This window comes from Trematosphaeria pertusa (genome assembly GCF_010094035.1).
Source record: "Trematosphaeria pertusa strain CBS 122368 unplaced genomic scaffold BU26scaffold_5, whole genome shotgun sequence".
NCBI classification, from domain to species: Eukaryota; Fungi; Ascomycota; class Dothideomycetes; order Pleosporales; family Trematosphaeriaceae; genus Trematosphaeria; species Trematosphaeria pertusa.
The window spans coordinates 268,323-292,499 of NW_022987216.1; the positions used below are offsets into that span (position 1 = coordinate 268,323).

The 24,177-nt window shown below is 56.9% G+C and overlaps 9 protein-coding genes across 9 annotated transcripts; 3 read left to right on the forward strand and 6 right to left on the reverse strand.

Annotated features, from left to right (window-relative positions):
- Positions 1–1,195: 1,195 nt before the first annotated feature.
- BU26DRAFT_603147 (2,3-diketo-5-methylthio-1-phosphopentane phosphatase) lies at positions 1,196–3,563 on the reverse strand. Its single transcript, XM_033835401.1, has 5 exons — positions 3,471–3,563; positions 3,125–3,165; positions 2,640–2,820; positions 1,887–2,204; positions 1,196–1,473 (listed from the first exon to the last, which is right to left on the reverse strand). Exons 1-5 carry the CDS (start codon positions 3,532–3,534, stop codon positions 1,349–1,351), a joined length of 729 nt encoding a protein of 242 aa, XP_033685576.1. The 5' UTR covers positions 3,535–3,563; the 3' UTR covers positions 1,196–1,348.
- Positions 3,564–6,228: 2,665 nt separating this feature from the next.
- BU26DRAFT_266225 (kinase-like protein) lies at positions 6,229–8,994 on the forward strand. The gene has a single exon (XM_033821316.1). It carries the CDS (start codon positions 6,694–6,696, stop codon positions 8,662–8,664), a length of 1,971 nt encoding a protein of 656 aa, XP_033685577.1. The 5' UTR covers positions 6,229–6,693; the 3' UTR covers positions 8,665–8,994.
- Positions 8,995–9,288: 294 nt separating this feature from the next.
- Positions 9,289–10,798, reverse strand: BU26DRAFT_517408 (uncharacterized protein). Its single transcript, XM_033828570.1, has one exon. The coding sequence runs from the start codon at positions 10,734–10,736 to the stop codon at positions 9,657–9,659; it is 1,080 nt and encodes a 359-aa protein (XP_033685578.1). The 5' UTR covers positions 10,737–10,798; the 3' UTR covers positions 9,289–9,656.
- Positions 10,799–10,933: 135 nt separating this feature from the next.
- Positions 10,934–11,730, forward strand: BU26DRAFT_549318 (uncharacterized protein; the record flags this gene model as incomplete). The annotated part of the gene is made up of 2 exons (XM_033831989.1): positions 10,934–10,971; positions 11,025–11,730. 2 exons carry the CDS (start codon positions 10,934–10,936, stop codon positions 11,728–11,730), a joined length of 744 nt encoding a protein of 247 aa, XP_033685579.1.
- A 28-nt stretch (positions 11,731–11,758) lies between these two features.
- Positions 11,759–13,888, reverse strand: BU26DRAFT_453402 (amidase). Its single transcript, XM_033824831.1, has 4 exons — positions 13,260–13,888; positions 12,172–13,179; positions 12,033–12,120; positions 11,759–11,982 (listed from the first exon to the last, which is right to left on the reverse strand). The coding sequence occupies exons 1-4, from the start codon at positions 13,680–13,682 to the stop codon at positions 11,867–11,869; spliced, it is 1,635 nt and encodes a 544-aa protein (XP_033685580.1). The 5' UTR covers positions 13,683–13,888; the 3' UTR covers positions 11,759–11,866.
- Positions 13,889–14,008: 120 nt separating this feature from the next.
- Positions 14,009–15,695, forward strand: BU26DRAFT_603152 (uncharacterized protein). The gene has a single exon (XM_033835402.1). It carries the CDS (start codon positions 14,306–14,308, stop codon positions 15,392–15,394), a length of 1,089 nt encoding a protein of 362 aa, XP_033685581.1. The 5' UTR covers positions 14,009–14,305; the 3' UTR covers positions 15,395–15,695.
- BU26DRAFT_517410 (FAD dependent oxidoreductase) lies at positions 15,616–17,368 on the reverse strand. Its single transcript, XM_033828571.1, has 3 exons — positions 17,257–17,368; positions 17,007–17,200; positions 15,616–16,809 (listed from the first exon to the last, which is right to left on the reverse strand). The coding sequence occupies exons 1-3, from the start codon at positions 17,297–17,299 to the stop codon at positions 15,811–15,813; spliced, it is 1,236 nt and encodes a 411-aa protein (XP_033685582.1). The 5' UTR covers positions 17,300–17,368; the 3' UTR covers positions 15,616–15,810.
- A 230-nt stretch (positions 17,369–17,598) lies between these two features.
- On the reverse strand, positions 17,599–18,593 carry BU26DRAFT_562552 (uncharacterized protein; the record flags this gene model as incomplete). Its single annotated transcript, XM_033833045.1, has 3 exons — positions 17,599–18,413; positions 18,469–18,517; positions 18,570–18,593. 3 exons carry the CDS (start codon positions 18,591–18,593, stop codon positions 17,599–17,601), a joined length of 888 nt encoding a protein of 295 aa, XP_033685583.1.
- Positions 18,594–19,284: 691 nt separating this feature from the next.
- On the reverse strand, positions 19,285–23,906 carry BU26DRAFT_266266 (uncharacterized protein). The gene is made up of 4 exons (XM_033821317.1): positions 23,769–23,906; positions 23,432–23,707; positions 23,184–23,384; positions 19,285–23,132 (listed from the first exon to the last, which is right to left on the reverse strand). The coding sequence occupies exons 1-4, from the start codon at positions 23,797–23,799 to the stop codon at positions 19,393–19,395; spliced, it is 4,248 nt and encodes a 1,415-aa protein (XP_033685584.1). The 5' UTR covers positions 23,800–23,906; the 3' UTR covers positions 19,285–19,392.
- Between the last annotated feature and the right edge of the window lie 271 nt (positions 23,907–24,177).

Here is a 24,177-nt window from a genome sequence, read left to right on the forward strand (position 1 = left end):
CGCAACCGAAGAGGTGGAATGATGCCTTCGAGATCCTACATACGCAGTGAACGATCGAACTCAATCGACATGTTATATTCTATCAGAGCGTGCAAGGGACGTAAGTGCAGCTCGCTCGGCAAACCCGATAAGGCCGAACGATCAAGAACGAGCGAGCGTAGAGAATACAACACAACTAACTAACCAATTATCTCATTGACGCATCGAGCTGGTACGTACGCCAAGTTGGCCTTTCACCCGGTAAGTAAGTAAGCCTAGGCAAGCTTTTTCTTGTCTGTCTGCTCTCGCCATCTGCGCATGCAGGCCTTCCTCATGCATAGAAAGAGAAAAAAAAATTCGGAGGGCCATGAGACTACTAACGCCGTAGCCGTACTTGCTTTTGTCCGCTCGAGCACCGATTGAGCTTCTACAAATTTTTCTTGTCATGCCTGCCAGTAGCAACTTCTTTGCAGGTCAGTTAGTCAGTCAGTCCTGCAAGATGTCAGCCGGAGTCAAGCGGCCCTGCTGTCGAGACCTTCAGGAATGGAATTGAAGCACTTGCCGCACTACCCTTCCGCTCCCTCATCACCCCGTCGAGCTCCTGCAACGCATCAGTCACAAGGTCACCAGACGCATAGGTACGCATAGCATAGTATCTCTCCCCTCTCTGCGTTCACATGCCCGCATACGTGCAGTATCAACAACTTCCCTCCCTCCAATGCACATGCACACACACACCCAAGACCCGCCCGACCAAATCCCCGGGAAAGCATCGTCCGACCACCGACCGACACCGCCAACTACCGTGGCACGCGTAGCACAGTACAATTTCTCCGACATTGATTAGCGTCGCGGTATGGGCACCCCGCCAAAATGCCGGGGGAAATGGCGTGACGAGTCGGCCGACCGAACGACAGTTGATGGTCACTCCACTCTTTGCATGAAGCGATTCCCGTTTCGCAGCGTTGCACACCCCCACGCATTCCAGAAATGCGGCACTGTACCCCACGAACGAATGTCGGACGAGAATTGAATTGGTGATGTGGAGGCTAGTAATGCTTGAGACACGTTACAGGTATGAGGGGGAGGCGGCGCATTCCGATGGGTGGAGGAGCACGTGAGGAGTGGCTGGAAGAGGATGTTTGTTTGAGCATGGGGCTAAACGGTTAGCTTATGCTGGAACAGAGGAATGGAGGATGATGTAGTCGAGGAATGAATGCTCCATAATGTTTCCTCGTATGCTAGCTCATGACCCAGATTTCCTTTTCGGCTCAGCTACCGATGCAGAAACATACACCGCCAGCTCCCTTCGTCCTTACATTGTCCTTCCATATGTCTCTCGCCGCACTCTACGTCAGTTGCCCTCGCATCACGGCAGATCAGTCAGCTTCTGGATGACCGGAAACCGCGCCCTTGACTCTTGCGACAGCGGCGCGTTGCCGGGACGATCCACCAGTATGGTGAGCACACCCGCATCGGTCGCAGCTTCGGCTTCTGTTTACCCAAATGTCAGTAAACAGCTTATGACGGAGTGGTATGCGGGGTATTTTGATTGCGGCAGATCAAGGGAGAACAGAGCGAGCAGGAGATCGACTGCCAGAGACGCGGAGTTGGGATTCGCGGGCTTTTGCGGGCTTTTGCGGAGATTAATAGAAAAGCGCGATGACGGCGGGGTTAGTTTGAAGGGTTTAGCGAAGAGTAAGCGATAAGGATGGTGGTTTTGCCATATTAATAGAGTGCTGAGCCCGCCGATCCAGTAATCTGTCGGAAGCGTTTCATGTAGAAACATACAGAAGCGACGCGTAGCGACCGGGGTGACCACGTATAGACAAACCGCGTGTACGGAGCAACGTAGAAAAGGGATGAGAGAGAGACCCGGACATGGTGTAGAATTGCACTGTACATACCTTTCACGTTGTCTGTCAGGAAGGTCACTTCTGCAGCCTCCTGGCCAAGATCGCGGCAGATCTTCTCGTATGATTTCGTCTCGAGCTTTGAACCCGCTATGGTGGGGTCAAAGTGCGCTGCAAAGAGAGGCTTCAAATCTCGTGTAGTGGAGCCATCTTCGACGACTGAGAAGAACTGCAACTGAGCTTGCACACTGCCGGAGGAGAAGACAGCCAAAGTTTTGCCGGCACCCTTCCAGGCTCCCAATGTCGGGATCACATCGTCAAAGAGCGGGGTCTTAAGGTCACCGTTGTCGTATCCGGTCTTCCAGATCTTGCCTATACGCCAGCGTTAGTGCACCCGTAGTAGCACCCATCTTCGACGAATGGGCATCGAAAGCGATCTGCTTGAAAGGGGCTGAGGTGAGTGTGATGAAACAAAACAATCTATGTTTATTCTCATATAGCTGCGGTCAGCGCGTATGGGCGAGACAGTGGTAAGCGCGTCTGGGGCCGAAGAGCCAACTCAGCATCTCCACATTTGGGAGTGATAGCGAAGGCGAATATCACAGGGAGTCGGCCTTCCGACTCTAATTGCCGGCCCGCATCGTTTCGTACCGATTCCCGATCGAACACGGCGGAGATCGCGCCCCGGCTTCTTGACGTGTCGATGATCTCTAGGAATGACCCTGGGCCGAACGCGCACCCACAAAGACAAAACGAGGAGCATGCTTGAGGGCGCGCGAGAGACACGTAAAGGAAAAGAAGACCCACCTTGTAGCTGCTTCAGATACACAGCCTTGACGTCTCTACGCGTAAGGTCCTCAACATGCGCAAGCAGTGTCTGGGCGTCCGCCTTTGTCTCTTCTGGGAACCCCGCAATTAGGTCTTGAAAAGCCGGATCGTCCCACGAGTGGCGTGCTAGTGTTGTGAGACGGTCAAGTGCGTAGGCATACTGCGGCTATCGTGAGAACAGGACTGGAATAGGGAGTGACCCTCTGCTACTGGGCGCGTGACGGACTATAGAAGCTTAAAGAAGACGAGAGAAAAGAGAGCAGGGGCATCACGCAGGCGTGGGATGGAATGAGTGGCTTGACGCTCCCCGAGAAGGCGCCAAAGGGCTGGAAGCGCGGGCCGTCTCGAGGTCGAGTTAAGTTTGGTGTTGGTGATCACACGCGCTCCGATTGCGGGGAAACAGGTAGCCTCGACGCGATGGGGACGACTAATGAGTAAGTGCAGCGGAACAGAAGCCGGCTCACCAGAACGTCCTTGACGAAGGAAATGCTTGAGATGGTCCCCTCTGGATGGGTGACACAGCGCGGTCAGTATTGTCTTGAGTAACAATTGCACGCGTCGCTGGACAGGGTCGAGACGTGGAGATGGCTGGGGTCGGCGCAAGCAAAACCTGGGGTAGAGTTGCCCGGCCACGAAAACAAGAAACGCCAGCATGCTGCAAGAAAGCGCGTGGTTCGTTTTTGGCTTCGCAAGTGTGTCGGCAGGCTGCTGGCCAGACCATACCAGAACTGCCGCATGCATTGGAGAACGGAAGGCTGCATGCAGACTTTGACTTTGAGGAAAAACAGGAGAGAACTACTGCAAACTCACCAATGTCGAGGAGGACAGTCCGACACTGCACCCAGCGATTCAGCTCGATGGACATGCTGGGCATTGTTGTTGTTGTTGATTATTGTTTAGGAGCGGTGAAGGGCGGTGAAGACAGAAAAATTTTCGACATTTGAACAATGGCTGTTGTGTGCCGGCCTCACGCTCTGGTTGGTGCAAATATCGCGAGAACAGAACTTACAACATGGTGGTCTGAAGTGTAGTGCAGACCCTGGTCTTGATAAGGACTGTAATGGCCGAATAGGGTACAGCTCGTTGTAGGCGTGAAGATGTGAAGAAAATTTTCTGAGGAAGACGGACCGCCCTGAGGATTTGTTGATGGCTGTCAACATGGCAGGTGCGAAGGCGCGAGCGTACTTTCCTCAGCTGCCTCTGCCCCTGCCAATTGAGCATAATTGAGCTTCTTTCCACTTCCACACACACGTCGTGGAGATAGCACGAATATGGCCAAAGTATTGTCTCTCCAGACAGCGATCGCAATTGCTAACTGTCGTGCAGTAGGGTTTTCCAACAATTCGATGTCTGCATCTAGACGGTGCGGTATCCGCGGGTAGGCTCCGCAGGCCCACCGTGTGCGACAGATCCGACCAGGGGGCTCCCGCTATTTCGAGAAATGTACGAATTCCCATAGGCCGCAGAGCCCGCAAATACGATGTGTTGTTGGTCGAAAAATTTGCCGTCGCTTCACCGCCGTGGAAACCTCAGGGACTGAGTGGGTACAGGCGTGTTTCCTGCAGTAGTGCTCTCGGGAGGCCGTCGAGTACCTGTCTAGCACGCTTCGGTGGTGGCGAGGTGTCACGCACGCTTCTCGACATGCGTCTCTTAGCTATGCAGGCTGCTGCAGACTACTGCAGCATCCCCTTTGCAGACCAGTCGAGACGTTGCTACGGAGCCTCGGCAGCACTCCGGAGCGATGGCACTGGTCGACGACCCCGAAGCCGGACAACAAACAGCAGGAAGGCAGAAAATAGCTAGCAGGATTGCCTCCTCGCACTGCTATTCGCGCGAGGCGGTCTACACCGACTTTGTTTCATCTCCGGTGCAGCCCTCTCGCGCCAGTCTACAGAGGCCACGATGCTCGAAGCGATTCGCGCTGCGGCGGGGCTCGCAAGCAGCTCGATGGCGAGAGCTTTCCCCAGAGTCCAGGACGTCGCCGCCACTACCCGCCGGCCGTGCTTGGAGGTGGAACGCGAGGGGAACACAGAGCCTAGAGGGCATGGGTGCGCGCACCAGAGGGTTTCCGAGCGCTAACCACTTGAAACGCTTGCATGGCTTGATCGGGCGAGCAGTTCAAAGCGGCCCCTGAGACGTACAGGTTGCAATGCTGCCGTCTGCGGCTGCGACGACTGCTATCAAAGGGCAGGCGGGGAGGGAAATGACGAGCGAATCTCGATAGATGAACGATAACGGCTTCGCGAGGGTTGCTCGTGGTGGAGGGTGGGCGAGGATCGGCGGGGCCAATGAGAGGCCAGGTGGCAACTTGCCGTGCGACTCGACGGATGTTGGACAAAGCAGGACGACGGGCGGCCTGCTGACAGCCCTGAGCCCTCTGCTGATCGGCGCCGCGCCGTCCCCAAGCAGACGAGCGCACTCGTTGGCTGGCTGCTAGCGCCGTCACCGCCCCAACTCGTGTTGGCCCAGCGCCGCCCCGGCCAGCACTGCGAGGCAAGGAGCTGTTTCAGTGCACCACCTGCTGGCCGTCCGCAGCGTCATTATCCACGCACTCGTCCGAGGCCGCACGCAGCGACGGGCTCCACCGCGCGGGCTTTCAGCGCCAGAATCACGCAACGCCCGACCGAGCGCGGCGGCAGAATGCACAAGTGGTGCGACGCGCGCGGCGGGGGATGACGAGCCTTGGAGTCGGCGTCGGCAGAAATGGGAGAAGCTCATGGAACCTGGCCGACCGCTGCAGGCCCCGGTCAGCGTGATGCAAGCCACGCCGCCCGATGCAGGCAAGCGCTCTTTGTCCAAGTCTGTCACCGCCCCTTCCCCAGCAGCTCCCGTTTCAATAAGACTGCCTGCCCGCTCCGGCTCACGCATCGCCTGCACCACACCTCACCTTGCCATGTCCTGAAGCCTGACCCCCTCGTGCCTCTCGTCGTTCTTCGCCGTCGCAGCAGCAACGCCCGTCCTCATTCCTTCCTCCTGTGCTTTCTCTCGCCCTAATATCCCCTCGCATTCCGCCGCTCGTTGTTGCCGCTCCCACGCCCACGCCGCTGCACTGCTTAGACGACCCGACCACAACATCCCGCCCTCCGCCCCAGGCTTCACCCATCGACACACTGCCCGCCCCGCTCCACGTCAACCATCTAGTCGACCATCTACACGCCCGCGCTGGTCATTGATGTGATAAAGAGAGCTCTGCTGGCGACCCTCGGCCACCTGCACCTGCTCCTGCACCTGCCCGTCCTCGCTCTCCGCCCTCACATCAGCCCGCCCGACGACCCGCGCCGCACCCCAGCTTCTTGGACAGACATTTGATGCTCAGATCCATCAGACTCTCCCAGCGAAAGCCGCCAACCTCCGCACCCTCGCACCTCCGAGTACCTTGCTAGCTACCTGCGAGCCCGTGCCGCTGACTCACGCCCGCCGACGAGTCCTCCGTAGACAGCCCACCCTGTCTACAGCCCTACGCCCCTCCACGTGTTACGACCTTCTCTCACGCAGCGATCCTCCTCTCGTTCTTGCTTCCCGGACGGCTAGCACCTCCACACCACGCAGCTTCCCTTTCCGACCGCTCGTTGACTCGGGTTATCCATACAACAAATTAATACACCAAATGAGCACCACACTCTCTTGAGCTTTTCCTTGTCTTTCCAGTCGACGGACCCCTGTGCATATCACCGACGGCTTTTCCCTTGTTTGCGGTTTTCCTGGCGCGGCCTGCTGCAACCTGCAGCCTGTTTACTTGACGACGATATCTCTTCTATCTGCTTTTTACCCCATCCCGGATCGGACGTCTATCATAGCCATTTATTACTATCTTCTTCGAAGCTCTGCCGACACCTCAAAAGTGCAATACATTCATCGCTTCGTGGGTTGACTGCCGTCGACCCTTGTTTGATTACGACTTCGAACCTCATATATCGGCGTATCCACCTCTTCTCGCTTATCGGCCTTCACCTTCGACTCAGCTCTCTGCCACCGGGTGTACCTTCGGATTCCCTTTGGCCAGCTGTCTATTACCCGTCCACCAGCCACCCTTATGGAGTGCATGCGAAATCAGCTTCACGAAGGTGCTGTGCTCAATGGACGATATGAAACCATCTCTCCACTCAACCATGGCTCCTTTGGAATGGTCTTCCAGGCCAAGGACCTTGTAACTGGCGAACACGTTGCTATCAAAGTCATCACCAAAACTGGCGCCACTCTTTCCTGGCCCTCCGCCTTTGCTGTCGACGAGCGCTCTGAGGAACTCGGCATCCATCTCCGTATCGGCTCCTCGCACCCGAACGTTGTCAACCTGATTCAGTCCTTCGAGACCCAGAACCACGTCTACCTGGTCCTCGAGTTCTGCACGAATGGCGACCTCTACGAAGCCATCCGCCTCGGTAAGGGTCCGGGAGAGACCGAGCACGTGCGCGACTTCATGCTTCAACTGGTCGGTGCGGTCGAGTTCATTCACTCCAAGGGCATCTACCACCGCGACATCAAGCCAGAGAACATCTTCCTTACCCAAGATGGTGCGATGAAGCTTGGTGACTTTGGCCTCGCCACCACAGATTCTTGGTCCTGGGAGATTGCTGTAGGCAGCGACCGCTACATGGCTCCCGAGCAATACGATCCCACCAGCGCCGGTTACTCCACGGCCAAAGCAGACATCTGGGCAATTGGCATCTGCCTGTTGAACGTACTGTTCTCTCGCAATCCGTTTGCCGTTCCATCAACCTCGGATCCTCTCTATGCTGACTTCGCTCTCGACCGTCAAACCCTCTTCGATGTCTTCCCTAACCTGTCTCAGGACACCTTCGAAGTCCTCAGGCACTGTTTGGCCATCGATCCCGAGAAGCGTGATCTGTCGCTCGTCAAGGAGGCTCTCGCTCGTGTCATCAGCTTCACCACCGATGATGAAAGCCTCGACGAGTTCTGCACAGAGGAGCGTGACACAGTCGTTGCTAGCGCCAACCGTGAGCCTCTGCGCACACCCTCCATTTCCACGCCTCAGCTGGACAAGGGTGGCTCGTTCCCTTGGGCTAAGGCTCTGGCTATGTCCCCACCTCAACCAATCCGCCAGCTCTCGGCTATCCCGGATACTGAGATCTATTCAGAGGACCTCTTCCCTGGCTCCGAACGTTCCGACCGCGCATGGTACGATGTCAAGCCAGACAATGCCTCTACGGTTTCGTTCGTTGACTCTGGGCTGGGCCTGTCGTTCAAGTCAAGCGACGCCAGCGGACCGGAACCGATCAAGATTGCCCGGTCAAGGCCGGTTCCCATTTCGGGCTCGCTTCCGGCCAATGCTGCCAGGCCATTCAATAGCATGGCAGCTGTGTTTGGCAAGAAACGCGATGTCATCTCCAAGAGCTGGAGTGATCTATGGGACGAGGAAGAGGAAGAGCATGCCATTGCTGAGATTGAGAACAACTATCTCCCCTTCGACAGCTTCAAGAAGCAGATGCCAGCTGTCCAATCCGAGAGCGGATCCGGTGTTTCTACTCCTCGCGGTGGGCTTTCTGAGTTGAAGAACCCTGCTATCGTGAACAACAGCAGGAGCCGATCTCCAAAGCAGAACCGCCGCGGACCCGACCATGTGAGCGAACACACTGGATTTGTCTTCGAGGAACACGTTGCCGCGGCCGGCCGCTACTCCCCTCCCTCCAAGCGCAGCATTATGGACAAGTGGGCTGCACTTGGTGACCGCAGGCGCGGCCAGCAGCAACAGAAGCAGCAGCCTCAACACACAACATCCAAGACCGTTAAAGCACCCAAGCAATCGCCAGGCACTCCGAACTCCGCCCGGAAGCGAAGCCGAACCGGAAGCTGGCGACGTCCGATCCACTGGGGCCCAAGTCACCATGAGAATGGGGTTTTGGAGCAACCGCAACCACAACATCAAAAGAAGGATTATCAATGGAGTTTGAGCAAGGATTGGCGGCAGCACCCGGTGCCGTCTCAGGACGACATCGGAGACCTAGAGTGGGTTGGGGGTTGGAACGATTCCACCTTCCACTTGTAGTCTTGACACTTTTCATCCCTTTTACTTTCTTTACCTTGGAACGCAGAAAAATGATTTTAACCTTCAGAGCAAAACGAACCCTAGGATGAGCGTCCCTTTTCCCCGTCAATTTGTAGCGCTAGAGATACCATTTCCTTACCTTACCTTCTCCTCTCCTCTCTCCTCTCTCGATACCCCACCTCAGCATATACCATCTTCTCCTGTACTCTACCTTTGGTATCTCCTTTGTTACTTGCCTCTTGGGTTGCATATTGGGAAACTCGGACGCATGGGGTTGGGACAAACTAGCATTATGCGAAACTGTACGGAAGATGGGTTTCCTTTTTTTTACTTTAAGCTTCTGTTCTTAGGGATGATTAGTTAGTCAAGACTCGTATCCGTCGGGAGTCTTCGGCCGTCTTTCAAGTGTTGAGGACGACCGGGGCTCCGGGATTTACCCACTCAGAATGATGGTGCACTGCGATTTGCGATGTGATCTGTGATGATGTCATGTGGTATAAAGTAGATAGGTGTCCTCTGCGGCTTCCGCAACGACCGTCGTGGTGGTGGTCCGTCGCCCCTTCCCCTCTCCGGCACATCACGGATGTTTGTCACCAAGGCAACCACATAATCATAATCAGTTGACAAGTTAATCCTTTAATTGGCCTAAAGCCCTGAATTATGATTCTCCCACTTTCGTATCAGTATCACCTGCACCTGGCACATGAGCAAGCAAGCAGGCTTTCGCTAAATCCAGCCCCATTTCTCAGCTCGGCTGCCACGTTCAATAAAACGGTAGCTCGGGCGGGTCCAAGCCTCGTGGGCATACGTGGATGTGGGCCTCAGCTACCGGAAAGGGTACCTGAATGACGCCACTCCCATCCCATGGTGGCGGCACTGTGATAGGTAGGAGTCATGTATGCAATCTCTGGGTATCATGAACAAAGGAATCCGTGGGCTCCGTCCCCGGTGCTGTTGCGCCTCTAGATAGACAGGTACTCAAGTCCGCTTTTTCACGGGGCTGCTGGCGTCGTCGGGCTAGTCAGGCCTTTGGACTTGCGCCTCTTCTCCTTGCCCGGCTTTGGCAGGCTCGCTGTGCTGGCTTTCCTGCTCTGCGCTTCCGGAGCTGCCGGGGCAGGCGCAGGCGCGGCCGCGGCCTTGGGCGTCGCGGCTATCGAATTCACGCTTTGAGTCTCAGCCTTGATGTTTCCTGCTGCGGGAGTAGTGGTAGACGCACCGCTTGCTGCTTGAGCTGCCTGCTGCTGTTGTTGTTGCTGTTGCTGTTGCTGTGCTTTGTTTCGAGCATCGACGTGCGCGAGCGTGTTGGCGAAGACGAAGGATCCGGGCTCGCCTTGCAGAGGGTTCTCGTCCATGTACTCGTTGCCGAAGGCGTTGGTGAGGGCGAGCGATTGGAAGAAGAAGGGGTCTGAGAACTCGGTGGGGTTGGTTTCCGCGTCAAGGGTTTGCGGTTGCGACTGCGTTTGGGAGGCCGCCGCAGGGGCATCGATGGCGGCGAGCGCTGGGCTGCCAATGCGGCTTCCGGCGCGACTCGCAGTTGCAGCTTTCGGCGGCTCGTAGGACGGCGGCAAGTACGTGTGCCCCATCGCCGGCGAAAAGTGCGAGAGATTCTTCGACAGCTCGAAGAAGTCCTGCAGCTGCGTGCTCACGCTCAACAACCGCAGCTGCAGCACATCCAGCAAGCTCGGCGCCATGAGAATCTTGGTCCCCTGCGTATACCACGTGCCCTCCACCACAATCTCCGCGCTTCCTTGGTCCTTCCTCTGCCGCTGGATCACCCATGGCTCGCCCTCTCTCTTCGGCTCCGATGCTACGACGAAATATGACCCGTGGTTGTACTTGCTGAGGAGCGCCTCCTCGAACGCGTGGCGGCTGTCTAGCGTGGGTTGGCCGGCGGGACCCAGTTGCCGCAGGTGGTTGAAGAGCGCGACGTTGTTGGAGGACGCGTCGAAGAAGGGGCTGCCCATGAAGTACCACAGGATGGACTCGGAGTTGAGGGTGCCGCCCGGGAGGCCACGCAGAGCGGCGGGTTCGTCGTATTCGGACTCGTCGAGGGGCTGGAGTTGCGGGGGCATGGTTGCGGGCTCGGAGGTGGGCAGATGGAAGGTAGGAGATTATGTAGAGCTTTGAAGTTGTGAAGTAAATTGAAGGCAGCTATGAAGATGCTTTCACGCGGGGCTGGCAAGGTGGCCCAAGCTCCAAGGCGATGTTGAAGACCTCCGCGCTCACTCCGCACTTCGTCACCAACACCACACTCCCTCGCACCGCAACCATGGATCTCGTGCAGACTGTGCGCAAAGAAGGCAGTCGGTAAGTCCTCAAACCTCGTGTCTTTCTCCGAATACAGCTAATTTCTATCCCAGCGGCGGCCGCGCCGAGTTCAAGTGGGAAGACGTTAAGCAAGATGCGCAGCGCGAAAACTACCTCGGCCACTCACTCATGGCGCCCGTGGGCCGTTGGCAACAGGGCCGCGATCTCAACTGGTACGCCAAGGGCGATAAGGAGGGCGACGAACAGACCGAAGCCGAGAAACTCGCCGAAGAGAAGCGCAGGCTAAAGGAAGCGGAGGAAGATGCTATGCTGAAGGCTATGGGGCTTCCGGTACCGGATCGCTCGGCGGGGAATGCGAATTTGACGCCGTTGGGCAAGAAGGCTATGGATGAGAAAGCTCAAGATGGTGAGCGAGGGAAGAGGAAGGAGAGGAAGGAGCGCTCGAGAAGGGACCGTGGGGATGGCGACCGCGAGGGGAAGGAGCGCTCAAGAAGGGACCGGGGCGATGATGACCGCGAGAGGAAGAGGCGGCGACGGTCTCGGAGCCGTTCACGAGACCGCGACAGGCGACGAGACCGGTCAAGATCGCAGAGGCGAAGAGATAAGGAAAGGGATAGGAGTGGAGAGAGGCGTAGGCACCGCTCCAGAAGCCGCGAGCATAGGCGACGAGAAGATCGTCACGAACGGCGTAGGGAGCCAATTTCGGATGACGAGCGATCCCGCTCGCGATCAAGGGAACGCTACCGAAAGCGCAGGAGCAGGTCGCCTTATGACAGGCCTGAGAGACGGAGAGGTTAAGCGCTTGTCAGGGGGAAACCACTTAGATACCCTGACTTTACATTTCATGGAGTGTTCTGGTTCGATCACAATAGGTAGAAAACGAATTAGGACCTCCATGCATCATTCATTGATCTTTTTCTTAGTGTCCTTCCGCCTACTCCTCTAATATGCCTTCCATGAGCTTGAGTATGTCCATCAACTCCTCGTCCTTCATGGGCTTTCCCATGACCTGAACGTGCGCTGGCATACCTTCGAACGTCTCGGGGTTATCTGAAGGTGGTCAGTTTGTGTCAAGACATAGCTAAGGAAGGGTGGCGTACAAGGGGGTTCATAAACCGCCTCAGCCTTGAAGAAGGGCTCATCCAACTCCTTATTGGCCTTCAGATAGGGTAGGATACCGGAAGGGTACTACAAGGCGTTAGTGACTTCTATTTCCTTCACTAGCTCCTGTTGACTTACATTCAGCAGGTTCTGCAGCACAGTATATATGGTCACACCGTAAGTATCATGCGGCGGCGCGCACGCGTTATACCCCGTCATGAGCACAGCATCCAGCTCATTCTCGACAATCAGATCATGATATCTCTTCACAATCTTCGCTCTCTCGAGATTCATATCCCACAGCTCATCCAAGCTTGGCTCCCACCCATTCAACTCTTCAAACCGACAGGTCGCAATCGACGGCACCCATGGCTCGCCGCTCGCCGTGATATGCTGCACCGGCGTCTTCTTCGGATCCAGCAGGAAGAACTTCCAAGCCAGAATTGCACTCTCCCAGAGATCGGGGATCTTGTCATCCAACAGCACGACTTGATGACCTTTCTCTTTTAGCTTCGTAGCAGCGGAATGCAGGGCCCTCGCAATCGGTGGATGCAGCGGGCGCTTTGGATGCCCGCGTATGAGTCCAAATCGCAGTGGACGAGTGGTGGGCTGGATGCGCCGCCACGGAATGTTCAGCACGTTCTCATCGAATCTCCACGCGTCGCTGTCGCATATGGTCTGCATCACCAACTCTAGATCTCTCACGCTCCACCCCATAGGTCCGATAACCGGCACAATGCTACTCGGACTGCCCAGTCTCCCCGGCGGCGCGCCGCCTCCGAACGGCACTCTCCCCGCGCTCGGCTTAAAGCTCTTGACGCCATTGCAAAGCGCAGGTATCCTATTACTACCCGCGACATCAGTGGCTAGTCCCAGGATGCTTCCCCGCATGGCTATTAAAGAGCCTTCGCCGCCGGTGCTGCCGCCGGATGTGAGCGAGAGATTGTTGGGGTTGAGCGTGCGGCCGAAGACGTTGTTGTGGCTATCAGCTGTCATCATGGTTTGCGGGAGATTCGTTTTGCAGTAGAAGACTGCGCCGGCAGCGAAGAGAAGGTCGACGAGGTTGGAGTTTGAGCTCGCCGGCGGGTGGGAGATCCAGGAGACGTAGCCGATGGTGGATTGGGTGCCTTTGACGTTGAACGAATCCTATTATATTTCGTTAGTAGAGCTTCTCGGAGACTTTTCAATTATCTCTTGCTTTGAGAGGCATGGTGGAGGGCACGCACTTTGAGAGAAATCGGGACACCGTGGAGTGGACCCATGGATTTCCCTTCCCGCGCAAGGTATTCGTCGCACTCCCTCGCTCTCGCGATCGCCTCGTCGAACATGGTCTCCGTCAAGCAGTTTACGCACTGCTGCGCTATAGCCGCCCGCTTACAGAACGCGGTTACTACATCCACGCTCGTGGCTTTGCCGCTACTCATAAGATGGGCGAGTTCCGTAGCGTGGTAGTTCTCGGTCAATTCGAGCTCCTTTTCGGTGAGCAGGCCGCAGGTTCGAGGCACGTCGAGGACGTTGAGCGTCGAGGTTTCGGTGAACTGGGCGGTTAGGGAAGATGGGAGGCGCCATTCTGCGGGAATCTTGTTCGCATTGGCTGCTCTTTTCGAGGCGGCGAGAGTCTGCCAGTCTGCAATGGCTGGTGCCGCCATGTTGTCGTCTCCGCTTGCGATGTCTGAAAAGGTAAAGCTGCAGCTCTGATCTTAGGGCCAAAGGGATAGTGAGAGGATTCAGAGGAATGGAGCAGAAAGTGGCTTTTCAGCCGTATATGGATTTGGACTCAGCTACTTTATTTCGAATAAGACATGTCATGCTTGCAGGCCGTAGGTCCATATGCGGTGTAAGTGGAGAACACATGGGGATCCGATGCTGTTCCGAGTCGGAACTGACGTTGGACCCCTCATCTCTCGGTCTCCGGTGATGACGAGGTCACTCCACTACAGTTTACCAGCATGTCCTGTGCCTTCTCCCCGCAATCTTTGGTGACTGTCCGACTATTCACTCCTCGGCTGCATGTACACATGAGAGAAAGGGTACCTGCAGTGGACTATCCGCGCCTGACTCGTATTGTGACACAATAGGCAAGCGGGGCTCGCGGACTCGACTCGATCTTCCCGTCTTTTCACCACCACAACAAAAACATTTCACCCACGCGTCACTCCTCACCCCTCCCGTCTCCCAACTAAGCCTTCACCTCGTTCCCAACTCTTACAACATACCAACCAACCTCACAACTTTTGGCTCGCAACAACTACAACCAACATACCTACATGCGATGCACAGAAAGACTCCAACCCAGAAAAGCTGGCTGCTCGCTATCCCGACAGAATTACGACTGCAGATCTACCAGCACATTCTCGCAGACTCAAGTGCATTTACTATCAGCGCGGCGCCCCTCACCGTCTTCGGCCACCGCATCCGCGACACCGCACGAGCGAAGGAAATAGCAGGCCTGCCGCTCGAACTCGTGCCGCTGGTGCGCTGCGGATACGATCACACCCTCCTCAGCATCACGAATCCGCCAGAGATCGCGCTGGACAATGGCTTAGCGCATACAAAGCAGGGCGGCGAAGTGCTCTGGCCGGCTACAATGGCATTGCTGCGGACGTGCCAGCTCACTCGCCATGAGTTAATGGATTGCATGCAGAGAAGAATGAGGCGAGATGAGGAAGAGGAAGGATTGACGCTATATGTCACGTACCCGTACGGCTTAATAGTGCTGAAAGAGTGCTATCCCGAGCTGCTCAAGCAGGCGAGCAGAGTGGATATCTCGGGATGCTACGCTAGTCCCCAGGCGAAAGAGAATGTGGACCCTGAGCTGCAGCATTCATTCGGCACAGTCGGCATGGAAGTTTCCAGCTCGCGATATGTCTCCGAACGGCCCCGGCTCGAAGATCCAGCGCCCATGCGAGGAGAAGACGCGAGCGGTCGGCGCCTCCGATTACGCCTCGACCCGCCCCTTCGCCAGCGGTCTAACAAGACTCCCACCCTGCTTCACCAACCCATCGCAAGCCTCACAGCTGCCACTACCGCCATCGCGTCGCTGGCCCGCACGCTCTTCCCGCCTTTCTCTTCGGCCCCGGTCAAACTCACAACGCGCATCCTGTACCCTGGCCCGGCCTCTTACCCCACGGTGTGGAGCGACGATGGCAGCCCCATCGTGCGCATCTTGCAGAACACTTACGGTGGCGAGATCGACACCAAGGTGTTTCGCGGGAGGCATGGTAGTGGAGTACAAATGACGGTGAAGCCGCGTCCAAACGGAAGGATGCTGACTACGGGGTGGGGAAAGTTGAGTGGAGAGTGGTGGCAGGTCGATGATTGGGTTGCGGGGGATAGGGGCGCTGAGGAGGAGGGGGAGTAAAAGGGCTGATGGTGGTTGGATGGATTGGTTCCGGAGGGGCTTTAGGACATCATTTTGCTTATTGGGGTTTGGGGGCTTTTTCGATGCTTTGGCATTCTTTGATAACATTGGCTTGGAGTGCATTGGCCTTTTGCATAGGTGTGGCATTGTGGTTTACTCCCCAGGGGGTCATTTTTCCTTGCATTTGAACGGGCATTCTGTCGCCTGCATTGGTTCGTTTGGGGATCTGGCTGAAGTCCCTCACATCCTCTTCATTCTTACTAAAGAGAAACAACACTATAGGGAATAGTGCACTGACTATCCATACATATCAGTGTGCACTTCTCCTACTCCTCGCAATCACCCATCCTACCACAATCCTCCCCAACCAAACACACCCTCCTTCCCGTCAGCCTCCACATCAACCCAGCCCACTCTCACATAACCCTCCTCGGATCCAAGCTCTTCAAATCCGCACTCCTAACCGCCCCCTCCCACACCAACTCACTCAGACACTTCCCCGTCCCCGGCGCATTCTGAATCCCCCAACACGTATGCCCCGCGCCCACCAGCAACCCCTTCACACCCGTCTCGCCCACCAGCGGGCCCCGCCCACTACTCACATTCGGCAGATAGCACGCCTGGCGCGCCGTCACCTCGCCGTCCCGCAACTCCTCGGAGATAGAGCATACCTGCTCGACGACGTCGTCGCAGCGCGCCTGGTCGACCTGCACTAAGTCGCTGCTGGTCGGCAGCGGGATCAGCGTGTCGCCCTCGCCGCAGGCGTAGACTTCGTTGTTGGGGCGCGCGTAGATCTCGGGTGTTACGGTCTGCGCCTTGCGACCACTCTTGTCGCGGGGGAGCTCGATGGATGTGAAGAGGCAGTAAGCGGAGACGGGGCGACTGGGCCGGATGGTCACGGAGTGCGCGCGCAGCGCGGAGATGGGTGCGGCCGGGTAGATGGATTTCGTCCAGGGGCCTGCGGTGAGGATGACGGTGGTGGCGGGGAGCTGTTTTTCCTCCCCTGTTTCTTTGTCGGTGTAGGAGACGGAGGTTACGGCGCCGTCGGGTTGCTCCTGGTTGATGGAGGTTGCGGCGCCGTAGAGGACGGAGACGCCTTTTTCTTGCGCGAGCTGCACCATGCTCGTTGTGAACTGGTAGGGGTGGACTTGCGCGGTGGTGCTGGGGTCGCCCATGGCGTCGTAGCTCTGGAGGCCTTCGGCGGCGAGCCAGTCGAGCTCTTTTGGGACGCCGGCGGCGCGGAGGAGGCGCTTGGCTTTTTCGGAGCGCTTTTGCAGGGAGATGGAGTCCAGGTTGGAGGAGGAGTCAGTGGAGGAGGGCGCTTTGGATTTGGCGAGTATGCCGTACATGTCGACTTGGCCGCAGTGCACGGCGCGGTAGCCCCAGCGCTCCGCTCCTCCATGTTTTTCCGCAAGCTGGCGGCATTGTGTCAGCCTCGCACTCTTCTCTGCAGTATCATTCGAGCACTGTCGATGTAATCCACAGCCTTCCTTCCCCCAGGAGGAGCTCGCTCCCCACACATTCCCAACTCTTTCCTACCATTCTCCTTCCACATAGCCCTCAGAACACAAAACAAACACACTATCAGAAACCACTACATCTACTAACTCACCTCCCTATGCAACCGATAGCTCAGCGGAACAATACAACTCGGATACGCCCACAGCGCCAGCAATCCGCCCGCCTTGCCCGACGCACCGCCCGCAATCTGCGTCGCCTCCAGCAGCGTTATGGAATCCCGCTCTTTATCAAACTTCTCATGGTGCGAGAGGAAGTATGCGGTTGTGGAACCAATGATACCGCCACCTGATTGCGGATAGATTAGCTTTGGACTTTTTTCCTTTCCTCTGTTTTTCATGTACCGATTATTACGATATTCTTCTTCTTTTGCTGCTCGGAGGCCATGATGCCGGAGACGGGAAGCAGATCTGAGCATGGAAGGTTGGTTTGGTTCAGGGATGGAATGAACAGTGGTTGTGGCGCAACGGTATTTGAAGCTCTGAAGCTTGACGTCTTGGCTTGCAGGAATTGGGATAACGTCATAGGTGGGATGGCAAAGCTCAAGCTTCACAGCTGCAAGACACATGCATGCAATACTCAAAAGAAGGCCATGGAATTATATATAATAGCTAAAGCAGGTCAGAGGCCTCATAGTCATAAGCCACGCATTAGTCCATGACACAGCACCCAGCGCGTCAATCCATCTAGAAATCCCCACCGCCCATATCACCACCACCCATATCGCCGCCGCCAAAGTCACCCCCTCCATCGCCGCCTCCAAAGTCGCCGCCACCATCACCGCCATAGTCTCCACCACCGTCTCCCGCATCGCCCAATGCGCTCCCAATCAGCGCGCCTCCTACCAATCCACCACCGAGGCCTAGCGCGGCAGCACCACCGGCGCCCATGCCTCCGCCCGTTCTCCCGGGCCTGCCATACATCTGCTGCTGGGGGTACGCAGCATACTGCGGCTGGCCGCCATAGTATCCACCGGGCGGGGCTCCATACCCACCCTGCTGCGGATACCCGTGCTGCTGGTGACTCGAGCTGCTATGAGAAGCCTTACCCAGCAGCTTCCCCAGCAACCCGCCTTTCGACTTGCCCTTCTCCTGCGTAGCCGGCTGCTCATAGGGGCTCTGAGCCTGCGGATACGGACTCGAGCCTTGCCCATAGCCGCCGTACTGGTTCGGCTGCGGCGCGCCTCCTTGCCCATAGTATGCGTCCGCCGCGCCTCTGCTATCGCCGCCGTGTGCGCGCGCCCGCGCGTCTTCTTCCTCCTGCAATTGCCGCGCTAGGCGCTCATCCTCGCTTATATCGGCTTTGCCCGCGTATGGGTTGTTGCTGCCGAACGTCTTCTTGTCGGTCGAGGATCGCGGCGATGCACCGCCGGGAGGTGGAGCGTACGAGGGAGGCGGGCCGTCTGGCGGGCCTTCGCCGGGCGGGTAGACGGGCTCGGTGGGCTTGTCCCATTGCGACTTCTTGGTGTAGATGTTGACGAAGAACCATTCACTGTACTGTTCTGTGTCGCGTTAGCGTCGCAGCTTCGATTCGCATGGAGTTGTGGCGAAGCGTACGATTCCAGACGGCTTTCCAGCCCTCAGGCAACTTGGGCGGAGGCGGTCCCTGTATGCGACGTAAGCAACTACTTCCGAGCTTCCGCTTGTACCTGACGTACCGTTGGGGGAGCGTAGTCTGCCATCGTTTGAGCCTACTGTGTGTGTCAAGTAGTGAGAGATGATGCGTATGTCGACTTGAAGGCGTTTAGGAAGCTTGCGAGTGATCAAAGGTGCGGGAGGGTCGCCTAGATGGGTTATATGCGGAGGAGGGGCAAGGATGAGCTAACGCGGAATATCCGGCCGAGAAATGAATGCGCGCTCAATGGCCTACGCGTCATCGTGGCGGCATGTGGCTGTGCGCGCGGTAGTTTCAAACCACGTGCGCTTCCAAATTCGGAGGGCATCCTACCCTTTTGCGAGGCAATCGGTAAGAATACAGCCTTAACCAGGTAGAGGCGCTACATTAAGTGAGTGTGCCAAGCCCCGTTGGAACATAAGAAAGAACATTAATTACTACCAAGTATGTGCAGAGCGAAAGTCGTCAGTAACCGCCCAAAGCAACCGAAACCAAACGAATGCCATGCCGCGAAAGACAGACCAAAGTATGGGGATGGTCCAAAGAATCATAACCGGGGCCTTTGCATGCGCGCTGATTGTTGCTGCAAACCAAAGAACCAACGCTCAAGGGTATGGAAAGCAGGTCAATGTTCGCGGGTGGGAAGTCCATTTAGAAACGTAGTATTCATACAACAACTTGATCCAAGATGCTGCACGCCGGTACAAATAACGGGGGATGTACGCTGATCCATTTTCCATTGGCTGGTTTGCGAACGGTTTGCGCACATTGAAGGGCCGTTTGTATCCGTATCGGCTAGGGTGCAGTTTCAATTTAACACGTCAAGGGAGTTCCACCTAGTGGTTCGATGTCAGGTAGTCGGCCGCCTATTTGGACGTTAGTGGTGCGAAAGAGTCGTGGCAGGGCTCGTTCCCCACCTTGTTGATGTCGTAGTCAAATTTCTCCAAGGCAGTCAAAGCGTCCGTCCGTGGATAGCCCATACCAGTCAGCTTCTTCAAGATCGGATCATCGTGCTCCGTTCCCGCGCTGAGGGCGCGACCGAGCTGGGGCATCGTAGGGGACTTTGCGGAAGAAGCAGCAGCCTCTTCTCTGTCAAGCGTATCAAACACAGACTTGCCAAGATCACCGGGCGTCTGCTGCGAGGTTTTGTCTTGTGAAGAGTCCATGCTTGAGAAGATGGCGTCCCAGTCCTGGGATGGGGCAGCCGGTTGGGGTCCCTTTGGCTGTCCAAAGCTCTGAGTCAAGTGCTCGAAGTCGCCGAAACTGTCGTCGCCATGTGGTTTGCCAGTGGGTGTCTGTTGGGAAGCCATCGTGTTTGATTTAGATGCAGCAGGAGAATCAAAGACTGGGTTGAACTCGTCAAAACCCTCACGATGTTGGGAAGAGAAAAGATCATCATCCGCCTTATCATCGGCCTCCTTCGCCTCCGTCAGGTCATCGAACCCGGCGTCGAAGTCGTCATTGAAAGTGGACTTTCCCGGCTGGCTTTTGGCATCACCGGCAGGTTGGGACACTGCCGAATGGTACGCATCGGATGGAACGGTAGACGAAGGCGTATCAGTCGGAGGCGGCGATGTGGTCGCTGATTTTGCGGAAGCAGAGCCGCCGAATAGTGCAGCGCCTTGACCACCTGAGCTAGCGTTGAATGACTTCTCCGGTGACTGAGAGGTAGGTGGCGAAGTGGGATCAGTGCGGGCTGGGAGGAGCCCTCCAAATTCGTGCGGGAACTGGTTTGAGCCGCTCCTATTTTGGCCGACAGTAGCATCATATGTTGGAGGGGATTTCTGTGCGCCAGGCGAGGGCAAACCGCTCGTGCTGGAGTCGAGCCGTGTGGTTGGGGGCGGAGGTGCATAAAGATCATCATGCGAAGCATCGCCTCCAATCGTTGTTGTGCTGGGCTGTGGACGCTGAGTCTGTCTAGTGCTTGATCGATTCTGATGGGGTGATGCCGAAGTGAAGTTATCAGCAAAACCTTGCTCGCTTGTGCTGTCGCTGTCATCGTCGCGACTGAGATCCTCGATCGGCGGAAACTCTTTGTTAAATTTGCTCGCAAGTTTTGACGACCCGTTGGCTCCGCTGGACTCCGAATTTTGACGCACGGTGCCGAATCCAGCGAATGCTGCATCGAAGTCAACTTTTCCGCCTTGGCGGGGCTGGTCGCTGCCGACGGGACCGAAGGCATCCGCGCGATTGTTAGCCTTGCTTTGTTCGCTCAAGCTACTCCCTCCCGTGGGCATTTGTTGAAGCGGGGAGCTGGTATCCCTAGGGAAAGCGCCGGGGATATCCTTATTGGGCAACGGGCCTCCAAAGCCTGGAAAGGTATCCTTCCGCTCTTCGGCCTTGGGAATGGACTTCGTATCACTGGTAGTACTTGCCACTGGAGACGCGGTTGTGTTCCTGTCGAAGAGAGAAGGCTGGAAGTTGTCGGTCTCTGTCCGCTGCGTGTCGGTACGTTCAACAGCGGGCTTCTCCGGAACTGGGGTACTGGCCGGGGAGGCCTTGGAAATCGTGGGTGTCTCGTTCCCAGGGCCGCCGGGACCGCCATACCTGCTTGCTGGTGCGGACACCTTGACCGATGAGCTAAACGAGTCTGATCGGGGCACATTATCCCTCAGCGGTAAGAAAGCGGAAGCAAACTGGCGCGATTCCGGCGGAGCTGGGGGCTCTCCACCCCGCGGGCTCTCTTGGTAGGAAGAAAGGGGAGGGGATGTTGATGGCGTCGGCACATCTGGGCCCTCGGATGAGCGAACAGAATGGCCCGACGGAGCAGAGAAGGTTGGAATCTGGTTCTGGCTCTCGGATCGGAAAGATGTCGGAGGAACGGTAGATTGGGGAGAAGCGAAAGTTCCAAAGACGCTGTCAAAATCTTTATGGGGCCCATCGCGAGCGAACCCGGATGGGGACATGGTATTGTCAGTGGTGGGTTGAGGTGACTTGCGGAAGAACGGATTGGTGTTGTGGCTCGCGGTGGAAGTGGCTGGGCTAGCAACACTTGGAGTTGGCCCTTGGGGGTTACGGAATTCTTCTGCGGCTTTGCTCAGATCGTTCATCTCGTTCTTAATCTTATCCCGCTCGCCCTCGTTGGTAGCGAGTTGCTTCTTGTTGATGGCCACCATGCCCTTCTGTTGTCGGGCGTCAGACCTCATCTTGTCAAGCTGAGGACGCAGTTGCGCGATTTCTGTATTGGCTTGTCGAATGCGCTCTTTCAAGTTGTTGTTTTCGCGCTGATCGGCTTCCAGGGCGCTTGCCACTTGGCGATGTTGGGCCTGAAGGTCCTGACGTGTCCCTTCTAGCATAGCGATGTCCTGCTGGAGCTTGCGGATCTCGGTCCTCGATGCTGCTAGGCGATCTTCTATTGCCTTTACGGCCTTGACCTCTTGCTCGTACTGGGACTTGAATTGCGAAAGTCGAACCTCAAGATCACGCTTCTGCGAGCTCACACTGTTCAGATCGCTCTCGGTAGTGACCTTCTTATTCTGCACCTCCTGCATCTGGTTCCGAAGGGTGGTCATCTGATTCGACATGTTCGCCAGCTCAGTCGATTCTTGTGTCAGTTTCTTATTGATTTCGGGATCGCTCTCGCCGCCTAATAGATCATCCATGGCAGACGGAGGCGCTCGAGATTGTGACGCGGATGTTCCAGACGCTCCGGTAGAGTGAGAGGTAAGAGTTTGACCGAAAGACGAGGTAGGCATAAAAGGCTTGAAGGTCGATGCCGGATTGCGCGGCGATGGCTGGAACGGCTGCGACGGCGAAGTCGGGGAGGCGGCCTTGCTTGCAAACGGGTCATTGTCGAAGGGCCTACTGAAGGAACCTGAACCACCCGTCGATTGCTGGATCTGCGGAGGGGCAGGGGCGGGCGCGGTGAAGGCGTCTAAACCGAACAGATCTTCTGCTGCTGACTTTGGCAATGGAGCGGGAGGTGCTGGCTCTGGAGCACCGACCGGTGGTGGCCGAACCTGGTTGCGCATGGTAGGAGGAATAAGATTTAGAGGTAGCGCCGCAGGAAGCGGTGTCCGGTCAGGCTTTCGCTGTTGTCGGATTAGGTACATGGCCACTGCGAACTCATCCTTGGATAGCTGGCCCTCTGAGTTGATGTCTGCTAGGTCCCATATTCCAGCTAGAATATCCTCGGGCAGACCTGAGTCGCTGAAGAAATGTACTGCCTGCTCTCCGGTGATGTATCCACGGCCCGTTGTGTCGACCTTGCTGAAGAGGTTATCATAGGAGGCTTTCTCCTGCGGCGAGATCAGCCAATCGCTTCCGGTCGGCTGGCTTGACTGCGGGGGCGTGCTGTAAGCGGATCGCCCCAGTGGACTCTGATTCCTCTGTCCACTGAACTGTCGAGGAATAGGCGCAGCGAAGTTCGGTCGTCCTGGCGGTGGGACAGGTCCTCTTCGCGAAGCAGCTTCATACAGTCCCGCTGGCAGAGTGTTGGGCAATTTATCCATGGCACCAGTGCGAATCGAGGCGAGCAGATGCATAGCGATAACGAACTCTGTCACACCGAGGGCTCCGCGCTGTTCGGTGTCCGCCAGGTTCCATATGCGACCCAGAGTTTCGTTCGGTAACCTGGCCTTTTCGAATATCTGTTTTGCGTTCTCACCTGGCGTGGCAGGTCAGTTGACGGCCCTCTAATCCTACCGGGAGGGCTTACCTGATAGAAGGCCATTGACGGCGCCTGACTTCTCGAAGAGACCCGCATATTCGGCGGCTTTCGCGGGAGACAGCGGAGGGACCCGGATTGGGCCGCCGCTCATCTGCGGTTGTATACCAGCGGCGGGCGGCTGCGAAGAGCTGGGGCCGGGTGCAGGGCCAGCCGGGATGGTCAAGCCCTCGAACTTGGGGAGCGGTGCGGCTACAGCTGTCAGCTGGCATCACAATAACAGGCGCAAGGTTATATACGCCTAAAGGCCAGCTCTGGCGATGGATCTTTTCCGGCCTGGTAGTGTCCGATCAGGCGCAGGACCTGGCAGAAGCCTGACGAGGTCAAGAGACCGCGGTTCTCTGTATCTGCAATCTGCCATATCTCGCCCAGCACGGCCGGCGCCAGCTTTGTCCGCTCGAAGAACTTGACGGCGACCTCGCCTGTTACTACGCCGAGCTTCTCCGTGTCGGCCTGCTGGAAGAGGTACTGGAAGGCGCGCTTTTCTTCGGGCGTGAGGTTGAGGATGGGGTGGTCTGCGTCCAAATAAGCTCTCTGTCTGCGCTGTGACAGCTGTCGCGGGCTGCAATGACGTACTCAATTCTCCACTCGATGAGAGGTCCGCCATGGCTGCGGCAGGTTGAACAATGCAGCGCGTCGATGAGGGAGGAGCTGCAATGAGGCTGAAGCTCTGGCGCTGTCGTGTAATCGGGCGGGGAAGCTAGGCGTGCGCTGGCAGCCGGTAGTGAAAGTCGGGGGGCTGGCAATACGCCGACAGCGCCAAACTGCTCAACGACAGTGATTGTTGCGGCCGCAGCACGGGGCGGAGATGAGAGGATAGAGATGCTGGAGGAGCGATGGGGAGAGATGCGCGGAACGACGAGGATGATGCCTCGCCAATCCACGTCGTCGCTGCTAGCTCCCAGCTTGGGATTACTGGGGTCGCGGACCTGGCCTCGCCTGATTGGCTGGCCACTGGCTGCCCCATCACGCCCGCACCTGTCAG

Bases quoted from the DNA above. Each gene is read 5' to 3' on its own strand.
- BU26DRAFT_266225 (XM_033821316.1), top strand. From the start codon at position 6,694: ATGGAGTGCATGCGAAATCAGCTTCACGAAGGTGCTGTGCTCAATGGA.
- BU26DRAFT_517410 (XM_033828571.1), bottom strand. From the start codon at position 17,299: ATGGCCTCCGAGCAGCAAAAGAAGAAGAATATCGTAATAATCG. The intron at 17,201-17,256 runs GTACATGAAAAA...ATCCGCAATCAG, and splicing joins GAAGAATATCGTAATAATCG to GTGGCGGTATCATTGGTTCC. The intron at 16,810-17,006 runs GTGAGTTAGTAG...CAATGCCGCCAG, and splicing joins GCTATCGGTTGCATAGGGAG to CTTGCGGAAAAACATGGAGG.
- BU26DRAFT_603147 (XM_033835401.1), bottom strand. From the start codon at position 3,534: ATGCCCAGCATGTCCATCGAGCTGAATCGCTGGGTGCAGTGTCGGACT. The intron at 2,205-2,639 runs GTGGGTCTTCTT...GCTGGCGTATAG, and splicing joins GTATCTGAAGCAGCTACAAG to GCAAGATCTGGAAGACCGGA. The intron at 1,474-1,886 runs GTATGTACAGTG...TTGGGTAAACAG, and splicing joins CCTGACAGACAACGTGAAAG to AAGCCGAAGCTGCGACCGAT.
- BU26DRAFT_266266 (XM_033821317.1), bottom strand. From the start codon at position 23,799: ATGGCGGACCTCTCATCGAGTGGAGAATTGA. The intron at 23,708-23,768 runs GTACGTCATTGC...ATTTGGACGCAG, and splicing joins CTCATCGAGTGGAGAATTGA to ACCACCCCATCCTCAACCTC. The intron at 23,133-23,183 runs GTAAGCCCTCCC...CTGCCACGCCAG, and splicing joins CGTCAATGGCCTTCTATCAG to GTGAGAACGCAAAACAGATA.
- BU26DRAFT_453402 (XM_033824831.1), bottom strand. From the start codon at position 13,682: ATGGCGGCACCAGCCATTGCAGACTGGCAGACTCTCGCCGCCTCGAAA. The intron at 12,121-12,171 runs GTAAGTCAACAG...AACGCCTTGTAG, and splicing joins TGCTGCAGAACCTGCTGAAT to TACCCTTCCGGTATCCTACC. The intron at 11,983-12,032 runs GTACGCCACCCT...GACCACCTTCAG, and splicing joins GGCGGTTTATGAACCCCCTT to ATAACCCCGAGACGTTCGAA.
- BU26DRAFT_603152 (XM_033835402.1), top strand. From the start codon at position 14,306: ATGCACAGAAAGACTCCAACCCAGAAAAGCTGGCTGCTCGCTATCCCG.
- BU26DRAFT_517408 (XM_033828570.1), bottom strand. From the start codon at position 10,736: ATGCCCCCGCAACTCCAGCCCCTCGACGAGTCCGAATACGACGAACCC.